Below are 15,814 nucleotides of genomic sequence, written 5' to 3'. Positions count from 1 at the left end.
TTGAAACTGTGAACTTTATATCACTGTTTTATACCGCAGAATAGCACGCTCTTCACCCATCCAATAAGAATCATCCAACATCTTTGTGTATAAATCTGTTAGGTCATGCCTGTGTTTCCCTGCTATTGTTTTAGGAGTCTCCTTCCGGTATTTAAAGACGGGAAATATCTTCTTTAATATCTGTCTTCCAGCTTTGAAGCTGTGCTGAACAACAAAGACAGACAAACATTTAATTCTCCTCTAATCCTTTAAATACCTTTACAGGCACATGGCGTTCACACGCTGTTAAGCCCCTCTCCTGTAGCAGCTGTACATCTTCTTTTAACTCTGCTTATAAAGCCTGCAGCTTCAACTGGGGTGGAACAGGAGCCCGTCCTCCTGTGGTGGCTGTCCTTCTGGGTGGTATGGAGAGGGATGGTTTTCCATAATAAAGCAATCATCTGGATTGAATTGCAGATACCTAATCCTCTCACAAGGTACTCCTGTTTAGTTTTGTGAAGTGAACAAAGACATCAACTTAGACATGCTCCGGGCTGGATTCGGGTATCTCTTAGAGCTTCTGATCATTCCTGTGATTAGCCAGCCTGATCTGGTAACTTTAACATAAAAGTGCAAGCACAGGATCAAAATCCTTTTCTTCAGGAAAGGGAGCTGAAATAGAAGATTTCTTTAACTTCACTCTCCAGGAAAATATCTGAAGGAGCAGACACGACAGTTGGGACAAACCCATCTCTCTCAAGCCTCCTGCTGTTTTTTTATGGTGTAGGAGCAGAGTGGGATTTGAATAGTTGCCTTGCAGGATGGGAAGTGGGTTGGGATGCATTGCTCTTCATATGAATTGTTAAGCATTCATTGACTTAAGCCCCACAAAACAATTTAATTTTTTTCCCCTTTTCTTCTGCAACATGAAAACTTTTCACTTGTTTTCAATATTTTTGCTGCCTTTCTGTGAGGACCCATGAAGACATTTAGTCTGTTCCGCTGGCTGAAGACAGATAAGCACACCAGTATCATTTCTGACAGCTGCCTAAGTAGGTCCTGAGGACCCCATAACCTCCTCAGACAGTCCATCCTCATATTATCCTTTCTGTTAAAAAATTCCACCTGGCATCTAACCTGAAGCCATGATTTCTTGGCCTGAAGAGATCATTATGGAAAATACCCAGTCTTTTCTCCCCAGCAGCTGTGATCTATCCATTCAAAGACTCTCTTTCCTATTCCCACTCAAATCTCCTCCTCTTCAGGCTAAAGAACCTTCATTCCTGTCTATATATTTTCTAGTCTTCTGTTCATTTGAATTGCTTATTTCTGCCTGGTCTACATCATATTACCAGGGTGGCACTATTCTACGAGCTAAAATCTGAGGGCCAGACATCATCCTTTAGATCAATGTAGGCGTGCGAGCTGGGCTTTGGGCTCCTTATCAGAAATCTTGCCTTTTATCAAAGGCTGTAAAAGCCTGGTGAAAGCATTCTCTGATGAAAGCTTAGATAATTTAATAAAAAGTAGCATTTCTGGAGCTAATCTGTCATCCAAGTGCAGAGTTACGCTGTGCCGCCGTGTTGGTGGCCATTGGGAGATTTTTCTTTATTGCAAGCTCTCACTTGCTGAAAGCTAAAACTGATCTAATAGCAGGAGGCTTTGGAGACACAGTAAAGTGTATAAAAAAGACTCAATTCTAAATTTTTTTTTTTAAAAAGAAAACCAAAAGGGGAAGCCAAAATAGGCCACTACTGAGGGTTAAAAAGACAGATGTAACAAAAGAATATTTCTGAGGTTTTGTGCTGTTTTGTGCACTTGAGTCACTTATAAAAAGACTATATTCAATGTTGAGAAACTAATGAAATGTTCTTCACGAAGAGTTTTTTAAATTCCATTTTTTAATGATTTACTTCTTTAAATAGCACTATCTTTTCATCTGTTGAAAGCTTCTCTTTGTAACCTTCTAAAGCACTCTAGATATTTTCTGTGAGAAGGTTTTAAACTCCCCAGTATAAACAGATGGTCTATTGGTATTTGTATGTCAGAAGCTAGTAGTTTATATGGTGAAACCCACTAGATTAAGTCTTTGGCATTGGAGGGAAAGTTAATGAATAAGATTATCATGTGATGGCTTTACTCTAGTAAGATCCACACAATTAATCAAGACCAATGCGTCTATAATAACACAAAGATGTCATGTAACTATGGGCAAACTCTTTAATTAGTGGATTTCTTACTTAAATGAAGGGAAAAGTTGGCTTTCAGGGAGTGTTTTGCATGAAATCCTGATTTTAGCTGTACTAATGCAGTTAACTTGCAGCTCACATGTGAATAGGGATCCACACAGCCATGCAGCTTTGATCAGCCTTTTGGAAACACACATAGGGTTCCTACATCCGCTGTAGACATCCTGTGAGCCTGGTTATCCAACAGACCAAGGCAAACATGTTCACACTAAGGAAATCAGTGAGAGGACAGTGGGGTTTCTTACACCAATTTTAATTTGCTGTAGAGTTAGGTTATTCATAGAGATACTATGAATAACATTATGCTGTCTAGAAGTCTTGCTGAAGTAATATGGAACAAAAGCACAATCCTTAAGAGAAGGAACTCAAGGAATAAACATTCATTGGCAAAGCTGTTGTGTAGATTCTCAAAGGGCTATATTGTCCAATGCATGTATTCTTAGTTATCCTTCAGTATTTACCTTAAAGACATGGCTAAATTTGAGGAATCAAATAATATGGCATGCACACCCTGAAATCTCTTTTTAAAAACTGCACTTTGGGAAAACTCATCAGCGTCCTTCTCAAATAAATTTGAAGAGATGCAGCCAAATTACTGAGTCCCCACCTGAGTTTTTTCTTGAAAAAGTTAGATGTCTTTCAGTGGTGGAAATTCCACTGATATATATTAACCTGTATGTTATGTGAGCCCACTTGTTCATGAAATCAGCTTATGGAATTAACCCTATAGGCCATATCTACAAGAAGAAGCTTTCCATATCAGATCCTTAAACAATACTACAATAATTTCTAATAAATATTTCTCAGTAGCTGGTACTCTAGGACTGCTTCAGGAACTAATTTAATGTTTTTTAAAAAAATTTTAGGCCTCTAAATTTGAACTTCCCTGTTGTACTTAGAGGTTAGGTAAGCACAAAAGGCCATTTGAACACATTCCCTGGTTTTATTTTCCCCATGACACTCCAACATAATGGTATCAAGGACAAATCCTGCCCTTACATGATATTCATTGACTTTCACAACAACTGGGAGCTTTGCCTTTCATCTCAAATTGATATTGAGGGATAGGTTTTGCCATCAGATCTCTTAACTTCAAGAGGAGTGCATGGATGTACCTATACTCAGCATTTCATCCAAACACTTAACAGCACCACAGGGTTTTTCCCGATGTTCCTGGGCAAGAAGGATAAAACAGAGCAACTGTGTCCTGTCAAACAAGGCAGACCAGTCAGCCAGAGTGAAAACATGTCAGGCAGTCCTCCAAAAAAATGCAGATAGAGCATTTTTGTTGTCTGAAGCCGTGTACAGGAATGCACAAGTCTGGGGAGAGTGAGCAGCTCACCAGGCACACGGCAGCGCAGCCAGGTGAGGCTTTATCCCTGCTGCTCTGGGAGGAGCAGGCTCCCTCTGCCACTGCTTGTCCTGGGGGTGCTGGAGCAGCTCATCCAGCCTTGGTACCCAGGCACACAGCACACCAGCAACATGAAGATCCACAGGTGTCCACCCACAAAGGCCATCGCTTGCTGGGTGCTCACACAGGAGGCTGGGTCATTACAGGAAAAACAATCATTTAAGCTTCAGCTCTTCTAAAGGAACTGCTTGCAATAAAAATGCCAATTCGCCAAATGCTGCAGTCAGGTTGAGTTTCTTTTGTTTATTTAGGTTTTGGCTTGGTTTTGTTTTGCTTTGTTTGTTTTGTTTTGTTTTTGTTGTTGTTGTTTGTTTGGTTTTTTTGGTTCAGTTTTGTTTGGCTTTGTTTTTAGTTTTTTAAAGATCAAATTTCTAAGTCCTAATCAACCTGCTTTTTTCAGCTTGTCTGACATTTTCTGGACCCAGAATGCCTAATTTAAAAATTATGATGAAGTAAGCTTTTACCATGGTTGAAACTTTTATTGTGGCAGGAGGAATCCTGTCCATGTCATCCCTGTCCCTGCAGCTGCCAGATCTCCATTCTGCCGTGGGAGGGAGCAGCGCTCTTGGCTGTGCTGCCCGAGCTGGTAGTGGTTCCCACCAAGTGATTTGGATGCAGTGGGAAAGGTCAGCCCTTGCCTGGGCCTGGTGCAATTCCTGCTGTGCTGCATCTGGCCAGGCAGGGAAAATACTCACTGGCACTCATGTCTCACACTTCCTCCATGTGGTCTCGCTGGCTACATCTCCCTGGGCACAGGAGACAGTCCAGGGGACATTTTCTGGCACAGAAGCCATGTGGCACAGGGTGACTTGTATTTTACATTGTCTTATCCCTCTCGTCCTGCACCCACTGTGGGAATGGCTTTTGATTGTGAGACCTGCAGGAGGGTGGTCACGGCCCCCACGCACTACCAGGGACTCCGAGCCTGGTGGCAAGGCAGCCACGCTCCAGGGACAGGGAGGGGTCCCAGCCTGTTTTCCAGCTCACTGACAAAGATGTACCTTCTTCAGGTGGGCAGCAGCCCACATTCTGCCTGCCTCCCTTTTTGCCTTTACAGCTGAGGTAGACAAAGACACACCTTTAGGGCATGAGTTTCTTGATCTGTTTCAGATTTACCTGAGCGGGACTCAGTAAGTCCACCCAGTCCACTCAGAGTGGGTGAGTGGGACTGTACCTTATTTTCCCCCTTGAGTGCAGGGGAAGCACTTTCTATCACCTGTGCTGAAAATGCTGAAACGAGGAGAGAGCCACACACCTCCTGGGCAGCTCCTCGCTTTGGCATGTCCACCCAGGGTCAGGAGCATGGGCACAGCTACTGCAGTGGGACACTGGGCATCTGCCAGCATCCTCCCCCACCCCTCCTGTGAAAGCACCAGATGCCAGGGCAGGACAAAGGAGCCATTTGTCGGTAGGAGTCAGATACAAAGGAGGGACCAAGCAACAGAAGCAAAAAAATCCCCTGTGAGGGGAGCAGCCAGTAGAGCTGTGCTCTAGGTGCTGTGAGGGGCAGCCAAGGGCGGTGCCTTCCTGCTTACCCTGTAGGGGAAGGTGAGCAGGGAGGGACTGAAAGGGTGGATGTGCTGCATGGCAGTCCCTCATCAGCAGCACCAGCAGTGAAGCAGTTAAGATGTGGGGGGCCCTTTTTTTTTCCCCTACATCTCAAAATAGCACAAGGCAGCCTTTGAGCACAGGCAGCGATGTGCTGACATTTGTCCCTTCGAAACATCCCCTCCACCACCCCTTCTGCTCAGTTCATGGGGCAGGAAGAGCCACCCACTTGGAGATGGAGCCGGAAAACCTCTCGAGGAACGGGACACTTCCTCAGGGCTGACCTTCTAAAAATAGCCTGGTAGGGATGAATACTTGTGTAAAACAAGCTGGCGACACAACGTGATGTTGTACATGCTGGAATATCTATAGGCTGGAATCTCTTTAGGCTAGAATGAGGTGTAATGTGAAGAAGGCAAGGAGGAAAGGAGTGGCCAGCTGTCTGACTTCTGGCTTCTCATTAGGGGTCTCTGATAGTGAGGGGAGTGGGGCAAATATCTCCAGGGTATGATCCAGGGCAGGGCATGGGCTTGGGGACCTAGCCAGCCCTCTTGGGGTAATTAACTCTTGGGGGTACAGTTCTCAGCTTTAATTTTTGCAGGATCCCAAAGCAACTCTGCTACAAGATTCCATCAACCCATTCACCAGGAGCTGAAATAGCATTTTTTGTTAACCCTTATTTGTTAACCCTTTCTGGTAGTGAAACCATGTCTTCAGTCAGTAGGAAGACATCACAGCTTGCTGGCAAAAAGGCTCCTGGAAACTGCCAAATGTTCATTTTTTTCTTTTTTCACCCCCCCAGCCCCCACCCCCCCCTCCTCCTGAAATATCACTGTAGTTTTAATTTACTCAGATGAATGAACAGGTGACTAAACAGACATTCAATATAAAATTCATAGTAAGAAAAGAGACACCTGGGATAATTTTGATTGATTTACTTGGCAGAGTTTTGATAGCTACTGAAAAACATACTATTCATGTTTAGGTGAAAAATAAATGGAGTCAAATAAGTGTCACTGCATAGTACTAGGAGGTATATACAGCCACATGTAAAAATGCATAAACACAAACACTTCTGTACAGCAACTTTTTCTTTTCAGTCTGTATAGAGAAACACTGGTTTATAATATGGGGAAAATATAAAGCAGACATACATGCAACAAGGACATGACAGTTACATAGGTCCCACCTGCCTCTCAACAGCTGAAATAACAATAATAACAATAATTATAATAATAAAAGCCTTTTTCGGGGATAAAATTTGAAACCTGGAATGTTTTCATGTTGAGGTTTCCAGAGCGCTTCAGATGTGAAACATATCTGAAGGTGATTTAAAGGCTTGATTCAAAGCCCTGTGAAGGCAATGGAAAAACTCCATTGGTTTCAGTGAGCTTGGGGTCAGACCCAGCTATTTAACCATGATCCCGTTCTGCCCTCCCCCAAACCCAAAGTTGAAATCTGCAGATAAAAATAAACAATCATATCATACAAAACTTTGTATATAGAATACAAAAAGGTAACAGTTGACTTTTTGTATAAAATACAACTTTTTGATAGTATATTTATTTCACATATGTATAAATATAACCCAAATAATATGATTTTTATTATTCCTACCAAAATATTATTACTTTTTGTTGTTGTTTTTACAAAAGTTTACAAAACAAATAATTCTTTATATTTACAACCCAATACTGTGAAGAGTGCCCAGTCAATGATGAAAAATAGACTTTAAGGGTAGTGCACTTAGCCATTGCAAAGAAAGAAAAAAAAGACACTAGCTCCATTCAGATACAAGTGTTCTGAAGAAATGGTACTGGATTCAAGTTTTGGTTGCAAGAGTCTTTCACAAGCTCATATTTCAAATGCATCAGGCATATATATACAGGACTGGAAATGGCCTCTACCTTTTTTGAATTTACTTAAGACAGGATGTAATTTTGTTCCCAGGGGTGGCACTCACAGCCCAGTGTCTTTTGCACTCCAGGCTGAGGCCAGCAGGACAACATTCAGCATTGAGTCCACCACTGCATAATATCATAGAACCATAGAATCATAGAATATCCTGAGTTGGAAGGGACCCACGAGAATCACTGAGTCCAACTCCTGACTCCTTGGGACCAGCTCCTCAGCTGAAGAAATTTTTTTACATCATTTGAGGATCTGGAAATCAGTCTGGCCTTAATACAGAAAGCAGTGGTAGCTTTTTCAATGGCATGTGAGGGTGGTTGAAGTTACCAGACTACAGTGCCCATTGCTCATGGTGATGCTAACTCAGCCTTGGCCTCCGTGGCATCCATCGCAGCTGTCTGTTCCTACCAGAGCGCCGGCAGTCACTGCTGACCTGCTCGTGGACAGGGAGTGTGTGAGGCAGATAAGCCAATCCTCCTTTCACTTCAAACTCATGCAGCTACTACTTCAGTCTAGTTTTGCATGATTTATACGGGACACATTTATTACATCACATCTGTATCTCTCCAAGCTTAGGTGGGACCCCAGTGGCCTGAGCTGAAAAGCTCTTCAGAGACTTGGAGAAACTTCTGCTGACATATCAAAGGGACCGCATGCACCCTGGTCAGAACTGGGGAGAAGAGGGAGCTTTCTGGGCAGCTGAGTCACCACATTACACAATGCAGGGGTGTGCAATGATCACTAGCTGGGCTGGCAGAAGGGACTCTTCAGCAGGCTTTCTTGTCCCTCTTATTTCTCTGGGAATGAACAGCCTCAACTGGCATAACCAACTAAATGCCCATGTTACACCTTTTGTGGAGGTGCTGGTGCTCGTTTTTGTGACGATGCTTCTTGAAACATCCTGAAAAATTGTGCCCATTTGAAATGACAGGGTGAAATGACTGGAAAAGCCTTATTAAAACCTCTTGCAAGAAGTAGGTCAGATAAGTGCAGAGGCTATTGTCAAATAGTCTACTCATCCCGCTGCCACTAACAAGGATGAATAAAGCACTTGCACGGGCTGAGCAATGCCTCTTGGCACCAAGGCATGCGAACGTAGGCATTGTATTCCTTTGCCACATCTAGTTTTAGTTAATTCAGAGGAGGCTGTGAAACACATTGCACCACATCATTTGAAGGAACAGCATTTTCATTTGAATTGCGAGATCTGTTCCCATCCATGAATCCTGTCTGAATCACCGTGGAGCTGCTTTATAGTGACATAGCATATCCTTCTGATGCCATTTCTGACCAAGACCATAGCAAAAAAATTCATATAGTCAAGACTATTCCCTGGCATAGTCTAGTCATGTGGGACAGCCTGTATCCTTACTGCTCTGCTTTGTTAGCCTTCAAGGCAAGGTGGCTGCAAACTGCTCATGGGAATGGTCCTTGCTCAAGGATATCTTCCTAGTGATGCACAGAAATTGCTCAGGGCAACATTAGCTGGTCTGTCCCCAAACCCAGAACAGATTATTGAGTCCAGTGCCCGGAAATAATCCCCGTAACTGTTTCATGTACAAACACAGATGTGGCTGATGGAGCTTCCTGCTGTGAGTTATAATTGATGTGCATGCTAGTTTCAGGGGCAGAGCCTCTGGTACTCCAGACAGAGGCTGTGGGGACCTGGGACATCACCAGAACTCTTTCCACTCCCCCCATACAGCAAAGGAGAAAACAGGATGGGACCAAAATGCTGTGCAATCAAAATGGCAGCTTTCCCCCAGGCAGGTAGATGATGGTGGCATTTTGTCTGGGCTAAACCTGTTTGAGAGAAGATCAGGCTGAACTACTTGATTGATATTCGCCATGATTTGAGATGAAAATGAGGACAGTGGCTTAGCTGAGCCACTTTAGGTATTTGCCCTCCTCTAAGCTGGACTGGGAGAGTAGTCAGAGTCAAATCATGAGCACCCTTCTCACTCAAGTTTCTATGAAGTCACTGAAGTCCCTGGGGCAGGGAAAAGTGGCAAAGTGAGGATCCTGAGCTTTGGTAGTAGTTCGTCTCATGTTTCCCTCAATGCCCAGAATGACTGTGCTGCTGGCAGAACAGCAGCATCCTCTGAATACTCACTGCAAACACTGATGAAAGGGAGAGCACAAATGCTAGAACACACTGAGTAACATGCTGGATGATCTGTTTCCTTCTTCCCTTGGATGAGACCACTTACCCTGCTGTGTGCTACAAAAAGTACAGGGTTTATAACAAAATCATTGGGAAAGCAAATACAAGTTTGTACTGTGCAGAAGTAAACAGTTTTTGTAATGCCATGAGATTTACACAGGGCTTGATGCTGTCAGGGCTGAGCAGTCCCAGGGAAGTTAAGGGCTGTGAACACGATGACTGAAGAGCTGTGGACCACTCGGGGTCTTACTTGCACCAGAGAAATGTTGTTCCACAGCCCATACCACTGTCTGGTGCTTCCATGTGTGGGAAGCTGAACACATTTTTTTTCCTGGAGCCCCTCTGAGAAGAACCCATGAGTTTGCAATGGGCTGGGCACAGGTGTGGGAAAGAGACCCTTCACACGTTTTCACTTCTTTGGGGCAGGCAGGAATATCACTTACACTGTCATTTCAGTTTTGTTCTTAGAGCTACTCTTCAAACCAGGCAGTTGGCTCTGTGTTGTATTTTAAAGCAAAGCCCAGTTACTGGAGTGTAAATTAATAAAACAGGTTGTTGGCATCTAAAGAGAAAGCTAATGTCCTTGCTGCCTCTTCATCTGGTTACCTCTTGGTACTGTCACTTAGGAGTGGTTCCCTAAAATTTCATCGAGGTTGATGTCTTTCATCCAGTCATCATTACCAGGTTCTGTTTTCAGTAAAGAATCTATAAAATCCGAGTCACTGTTGAGCGCAGGTCCTATACTGTCACCTTGCTGGTTGAGAAAGTCAAACGCCAGGTCATTACCATGGTCACTTCCTTGGTAAGCCCGGGAGGTTTGGTTGGTAGTTGTGAAACCGGTTGATGGCAGAGATGATGGCGGTGTCATACTTGTTCCTGGCTGATTCAAGGTAGGCACAGTCTGACCCCTCAGCTGATTGGGTCTTATGCTGAGCCCTCGTAGGGAGCCAGCAGATTGTCCATTGAGAGTCTGGTGCATTTGGTTTAGAGGGGGCCTCATTTGGACTCCCGCCGTTAACTGGTTAGGAGGTGCCAACGCACGCGGAGGAAAATGCTGGTTGCCAACATTGCGCTGCAAGGACTGGTTAGGATACGGAGTGCCGGTGGGGAAACGGACCCCTGCAGGTTTCAGTGCATCCTGCTGCTTCACTGCAGCCTCTTGTGGGGCCCAGTTCTGGGCACTGGCAGTAGCTGTGATCATCACATTGGCCGGCCGTTGAGCAGGGATACCTGTCGCTCCATGGGTCAAGCTTGGCCTTATTTGCTGAGAGTTGACCACTGACCCTGTCCCAAAAGCCACCCCGTTGTTCCCCTGTGTCATGGTTTGCTGTCGGGACACCATGGGGTTATTCTGAGTGGGCAGAACCTGATTTTGGTTTCTGTGGGGCTGCATTTGGTTCATTCCTGAAGTCACATTGTATGTGCTTGGTTGGTTGCAAGGAAGGTTCCCGTAGCAGCCCATACTCCGAGCAGCAGGAACAGAAGGCATTCGGGTTCCAGCAGGGGTGGACATGAGGCTGGAGCTCTGGGCCATGATGCTATGAGTTGAAATCGGGTTGGATAAGGACATGTTGTTGGAACTCATGCTCACAGCTGGTGAACCACCTGGAAAGGAAAAAACACAAGTGTTACAACAAGCACGAGCGCATCAATATGCGGTGTCATTCAAATACCAACAGCTCAAAAATTCAGCTTTCTATGAGCAGAGTTCCTTGAAGAAGACACGTTGTTCTTAAGAGGACTTACATGAACTTGCTCAAGGTCTTGAAGATGCCTATCATCCAAAGGCTGGTTTGGTCTATAATAAGCCACCTGTGGTCTTTCCATCCCTTCAGAGGAGAGCACATAAGCCAAAACTGGTGTTCATTGTGAAAGAAATATTGGAGCAGGGAAGGATAGACAGAAGCACTGGGCAGGAAAGAAGACTTTCCTGCCTTCCTTTACAGAAGCACTAGACACGTCAGACAGGACAAAGCTTCTCTTAGTGATCAGAGATCAAGCGCTTTTCTTCCTTAGAGGGCATGGCTCATCCTGGATCCCTCTAGAGACAATGGAGAGTGAGAGGCACTTTCATCAGACTCCTTTTCCACCTTTCTTAGACACCTACAGCAGCAGTAGCCATCCTTTTTTGGGAATGTCTGTCTCAGATGACAGTAGGAGCTGAGAATGCATCTCACGTATTTGCAGCCGTATGCTGGGACAGGAGCTCAGCCCAGTCTGTGACGTGCCTGTCCTCCCACGTAGTGGCCAAGCAGGCTTGAGGACATGACTCAATGCTGTGCCTGCTGAGCCTCACACATGCCCCTTCTAAGCTCTCTTCCCAGCCAGGCTATGGCTATTTGCCTCTGCAGAAACAGACTTGCCCATGAGGGAATGACACATCATGTGCCAGTGCTTGCTGCACCTGAACATCCCCTTTTGTGCATCAGAAAACTACAAGTCATGAGTTGGCACCAGTTTATCACTCCTAGCTGATTCTTGCCCAATGGAGAATTTTCCTGTACTTGATATCTGCCAATGGAAGACAAGAAGAGAGGATTTTCTTGCCTTCAGGCCCTAAACACTGGCACAAGCTCACTTCTTTGGCTACATAGCATCTATTTTGAGGCCACAGTAGGTCATTTATACCATCAAGGCTGAATGCTTATGCAGTGCAAGACTCAACTAATCCCTGAGAGACTGATTGAGAAAGACCAATCACTTCTTAAACACAGCCAGTGTAGGTGTCACTGTGGAGAACCCTCTCTGCACACAATCAGCTGCTCCATACTGTAATTTCCTTTGCTACTGTTGCTTCCAGTACAAATCCTACAAGAAGCACATCTTGAAGAAGTCAGGTTCAAGGATGAACCATTCATCAAATGAAAGGAGATGTTTCTTCACACAATGTGTGGGTCAGCTGAGGAAATCTGTGCCACATGGCACATAGAAACTAAATTCTCACACCTCTTTGGGTGGCCCCCAGAGTGTGAGAAAAGCTGTCAAAAGAGCTTGCTATCAAGGTACTACTGAATTCCAGGAATTCTCTGAGCCTTTCCCGGAGGAGGAACGAGGAGATTTTCTATTTCATAGGGTGCAACTAATAGCAATTGTTGGGCATGAGACACTACCTTGGTTTAATCCTTCATACATATGGCAAAACCAGATAGAATTTGACTAACTTTGGCTTTATCACCAAATCTTATGATATATTGGTCTGTGTGATTAATTTTATTAGTTGTTCCATGATAAATTCCTTCCTACTATACAGATGCTTCAAGACTGTGTCATGCTTGCAGCATTCTCCAGGTACTTCAATCTCAGTGTGTGGCATGTTTTCCAGTCCTTTGGTCTGTTTGGAGCTCCTGACATCGTTTTTGACATTTGATTTCAGAGCTGTACATCATAGGTGGTCACAGCAATAACCTTTGCACATCTGCAATGTGGAGGTAAAGTAAGCTCCATTTTTCCAGTTCAGCAACATCACAGAAAATGTTTGCATATCCAGTATCACACAGACTGCTCTCAAATGATATCTGGAGACCTGTCAGCCATTTTCTTTTGAGATATGTTAATTTTGTGTCACTCAGGTTTCTTAACCTAAATAGGCAGTAGGAAGTGAGATGCTTTAACAGGCATAATCTAGGCATCTATTGCCTTTAAGTTGTGGTTTCATTGAAAGAGATACCATGCAAGTTTGAAAAGATTCTTATAACATCAGCCCATGTTGACTGAAATGAATTACATCTTCTCTTTCCAAAGTTCTTTATTATTTGGGCTGTATCTGCACTCCAGCAGTTTTGCTGAACTCTGCATTGGGGCTGCAATTATCTACTTAGTCTTTTAATTTTTATCATGGCATTAGCAGTTTCCCTTGGTTTTCCAGACTAAATAAAAGGTGACACAAAGAATTTGGAGAACCTCTCAGACAGTTCTTTTAGAACTCTCTAAGACAAATCATGGGCATACATATTTTAAAAGCCTATGTTTAGGAACAGCTGTTTAATATACTGTTCCTGTTGAAATTTCATCATAATGATGTTCAGCTCCCACAGACTGGAACCAAATAACAAATTATATATTTCTGCCTTTTTCTGCATTATCTTTGTACATATGCTATTTCCATTTAGTAATGGATGCAAAGGACTCATTTTTTTCCTTAAGGACTTAAGGAAATAAAATAACTCTTCCCAAATCATTATTAACACTGAGCATGACTCCACAGCCAGAGTTCTTATACCAAATCAATATAAACACAGATACCTAAATTAAGAAGCTGCCCCTGTCCTGAAGGCTTCCTGTTCCAAAAAACAGGCTCTAAGTCAGAGACGCTTGACTGTAGAGGATCTAATTATCCTAAGAATTGTGTTGTCCCAACTTAAGCACCTAAATTCAGTCCCTGATCTGGGCAGCCCCTGGGACAGGATATGCTATGGGGAGTCCACCTGGGAGTCCACCTCTCCACAAGGGACAATCACATTCTCACAATCAGTGCTCAGGTGGCAACCACATGATTAGCCCCTTCTTCAGCTTTGCTGGTGGGTTGTGCATTTTTGGAACTACTGTAACATCTCCTAGGAAGACAGGCTGAGAGAGCTGGGGTTGATGAGCTGGGAGAAGAGAAGGCTCTGAGGTACTTTCCAGTACCTGAAGGAGGCTATGAGAGAAAGAGAGGGACTTTCGACAAGGATATGCAATGACAGGATAAGGGGGAATGACTTCAAATTGACAGAGGATAGATTTAAATTAGACATAGGGAAGAAATTTACTTAAGGATGGTGAAACGTTGGAATATGTGAAAGAGTTGTCAATGTCCCATCCCTGAAAGTATTCAAGGCCAGGTTGGATGGGGCTCTGACTAGCCTGGTCTAGTGACAGAAGGTTTGGAACTAGATGATCTTTAAGGTCCCTTCCAACCCAAACCTTTCTGTGATTCTGTGATCCTTTTGTAGGGGTGATAGGGACGGGGCCCTGATTTTTTGCTCCCTTGAGCCCATATTAAAAAGGAGGAATGGTACAGAATTCAGTGGCATTTCAAAAGATCTGGAACAGCAAGCTGGGGAGAGATGGTTCTCTCCCGCTGAACTACAAGTTTGGAGACTCACTTCACTGGCACTGGGACGAAGCCCCTCTTGGGGTGACCCTACCAGCTGTTGAGCAGACCCCAGGGCTGCCATCACACTGCTCCTGCAAATGCTATACTTTTTAAAGAACACAAGTGTTTTGGAAGGGGTTGTACTTGTTGCCAAAAGACGAAGCTTCCTTTTTCTTTGTTTTGCTATTTTTATGCTTTTATTTTTAACGCAAGTATTTTCCATTCTTATTTCTTCCAGATGGGAAGAAATGCCTTCCCCAGAAGCACTGTGTACAGCAGCTGGGCACCCCAGGCTACATCAGTTCAGAGAAACAGCTTCCCTATCCAATTCACCTGCTCTTCTCTTGGGGGTTTCTTGCCATGGCATGGCACTGTGGGGAAAAGTATAGAGAAATAAAATACTTAACCAAGTTTCTCCAGCCTGTGCAATTTTATTTAGCTTTTTGTTTCTTCTTCCCTGATCTGACCAAAGCTATTCCCAGAAAAAGGGAACAGTTTCCCTACTGTTAGTCCCTTATGCAAGAGTTTCCTAATCGCTCCATCTGGTAGCTTTGCTGGAAGCTCCCAGAACAGCCCTTTCTCCCAGCCTCCCCTGAAAGGCTGTTGTCCTGCCAGGGCTCACTCAGCAGGGACTTGAGATTTGAATGAACAAGTGCTGCCATTCCCACGTGTTTCAAACCGAGGAGATGGGACTCCAAATACCACAAGACCGGCAAAGAGTCCATCAGACTAACAACAACAAGAGCCGCCACATAACAATGGTGATCTACTCACTTTGGAACCTTTCAGACATGTGGCTGCGCTCACTTCCATTTTCTCTCTCAGGCTAGAAATGGATCGTTTTTAGAGTCTCAATTAATAATTTGATTCCAGGAACAAACCTTTAAACAACACACCAAATCACAAGATTCCCCAGCAAAATGCTGGGGTTGCTGAAGCATTTATTTGGGGAGTACAGGAGGTACCAAGCCAGTGAGCAGGGCGCTCACCATGGGCTATTACACTGGGATGCTTGAGCCAGTTTACTGGAGAAGATTAACACCCAGGTCCATTAGAAAGCAGCAGTTTCCAGCAGCAGTTTGCAGGCTGCACCAAGCTTATCACTGTTAGAATTTGTAAGCAGAGCAAAGGAGTGCATGAATGCTGCTTGAGCTACCCAACCTGGCCCATCCCTACAGAGCTGGGCTGGGGGGTCCCACACAGATAGCAGACTGGGCAGAGAGGTGGCATGTGAGTTCTGTACTTCAGAGCTCATTAAAATCATAATAGAAGCTGAAAAAGTTTTGCTGCAAAGGACAGGTAAGAAGGAAAGACTCAGATCACTGTCTGAATCTGCAGAGCCAAGAGTTATGGAAAAACAACAAAAAACCCCCTTGTTTTTCCTTAGCATGTTGCATACAAAAATATCCTAGAAGGCAAAGGATCCTTTTTATACTTACAGACACAGACACTTTTGCAGTATAAAGAAAATCCTTTGG

At 44.1% G+C, this 15,814-nt stretch overlaps 1 protein-coding gene across 1 annotated transcript in view; it reads right to left on the bottom strand.

Annotated features, from left to right (window-relative positions):
• Nucleotides 1-6,107: 6,107 nt before the first annotated feature.
• The window catches only part of MAML2 (mastermind like transcriptional coactivator 2), a 209,154-nt gene continuing 199,447 nt past the window's right edge, over nucleotides 6,108-15,814 (bottom strand). Inside the window, exon 5 of the mRNA XM_086882025.1 lies at nucleotides 6,108-10,867. Coding sequence (XP_086738151.1) covers nucleotides 9,885-10,867 — 983 coding nt within the window. The 3' untranslated portion in view covers nucleotides 6,108-9,884. The remainder of the gene's footprint in view (nucleotides 10,868-15,814) is intronic.

This window comes from Cyanistes caeruleus, chromosome 3, assembly GCF_971803275.1.
Source record: "Cyanistes caeruleus chromosome 3, bCyaCae1.hap1.1, whole genome shotgun sequence".
Taxonomy (NCBI): domain Eukaryota; kingdom Metazoa; phylum Chordata; class Aves; order Passeriformes; family Paridae; genus Cyanistes; species Cyanistes caeruleus.
The sequence above is the reverse complement of the archived record's forward strand: the minus strand, read 5'-3'. Positions and strand labels throughout refer to the sequence as shown.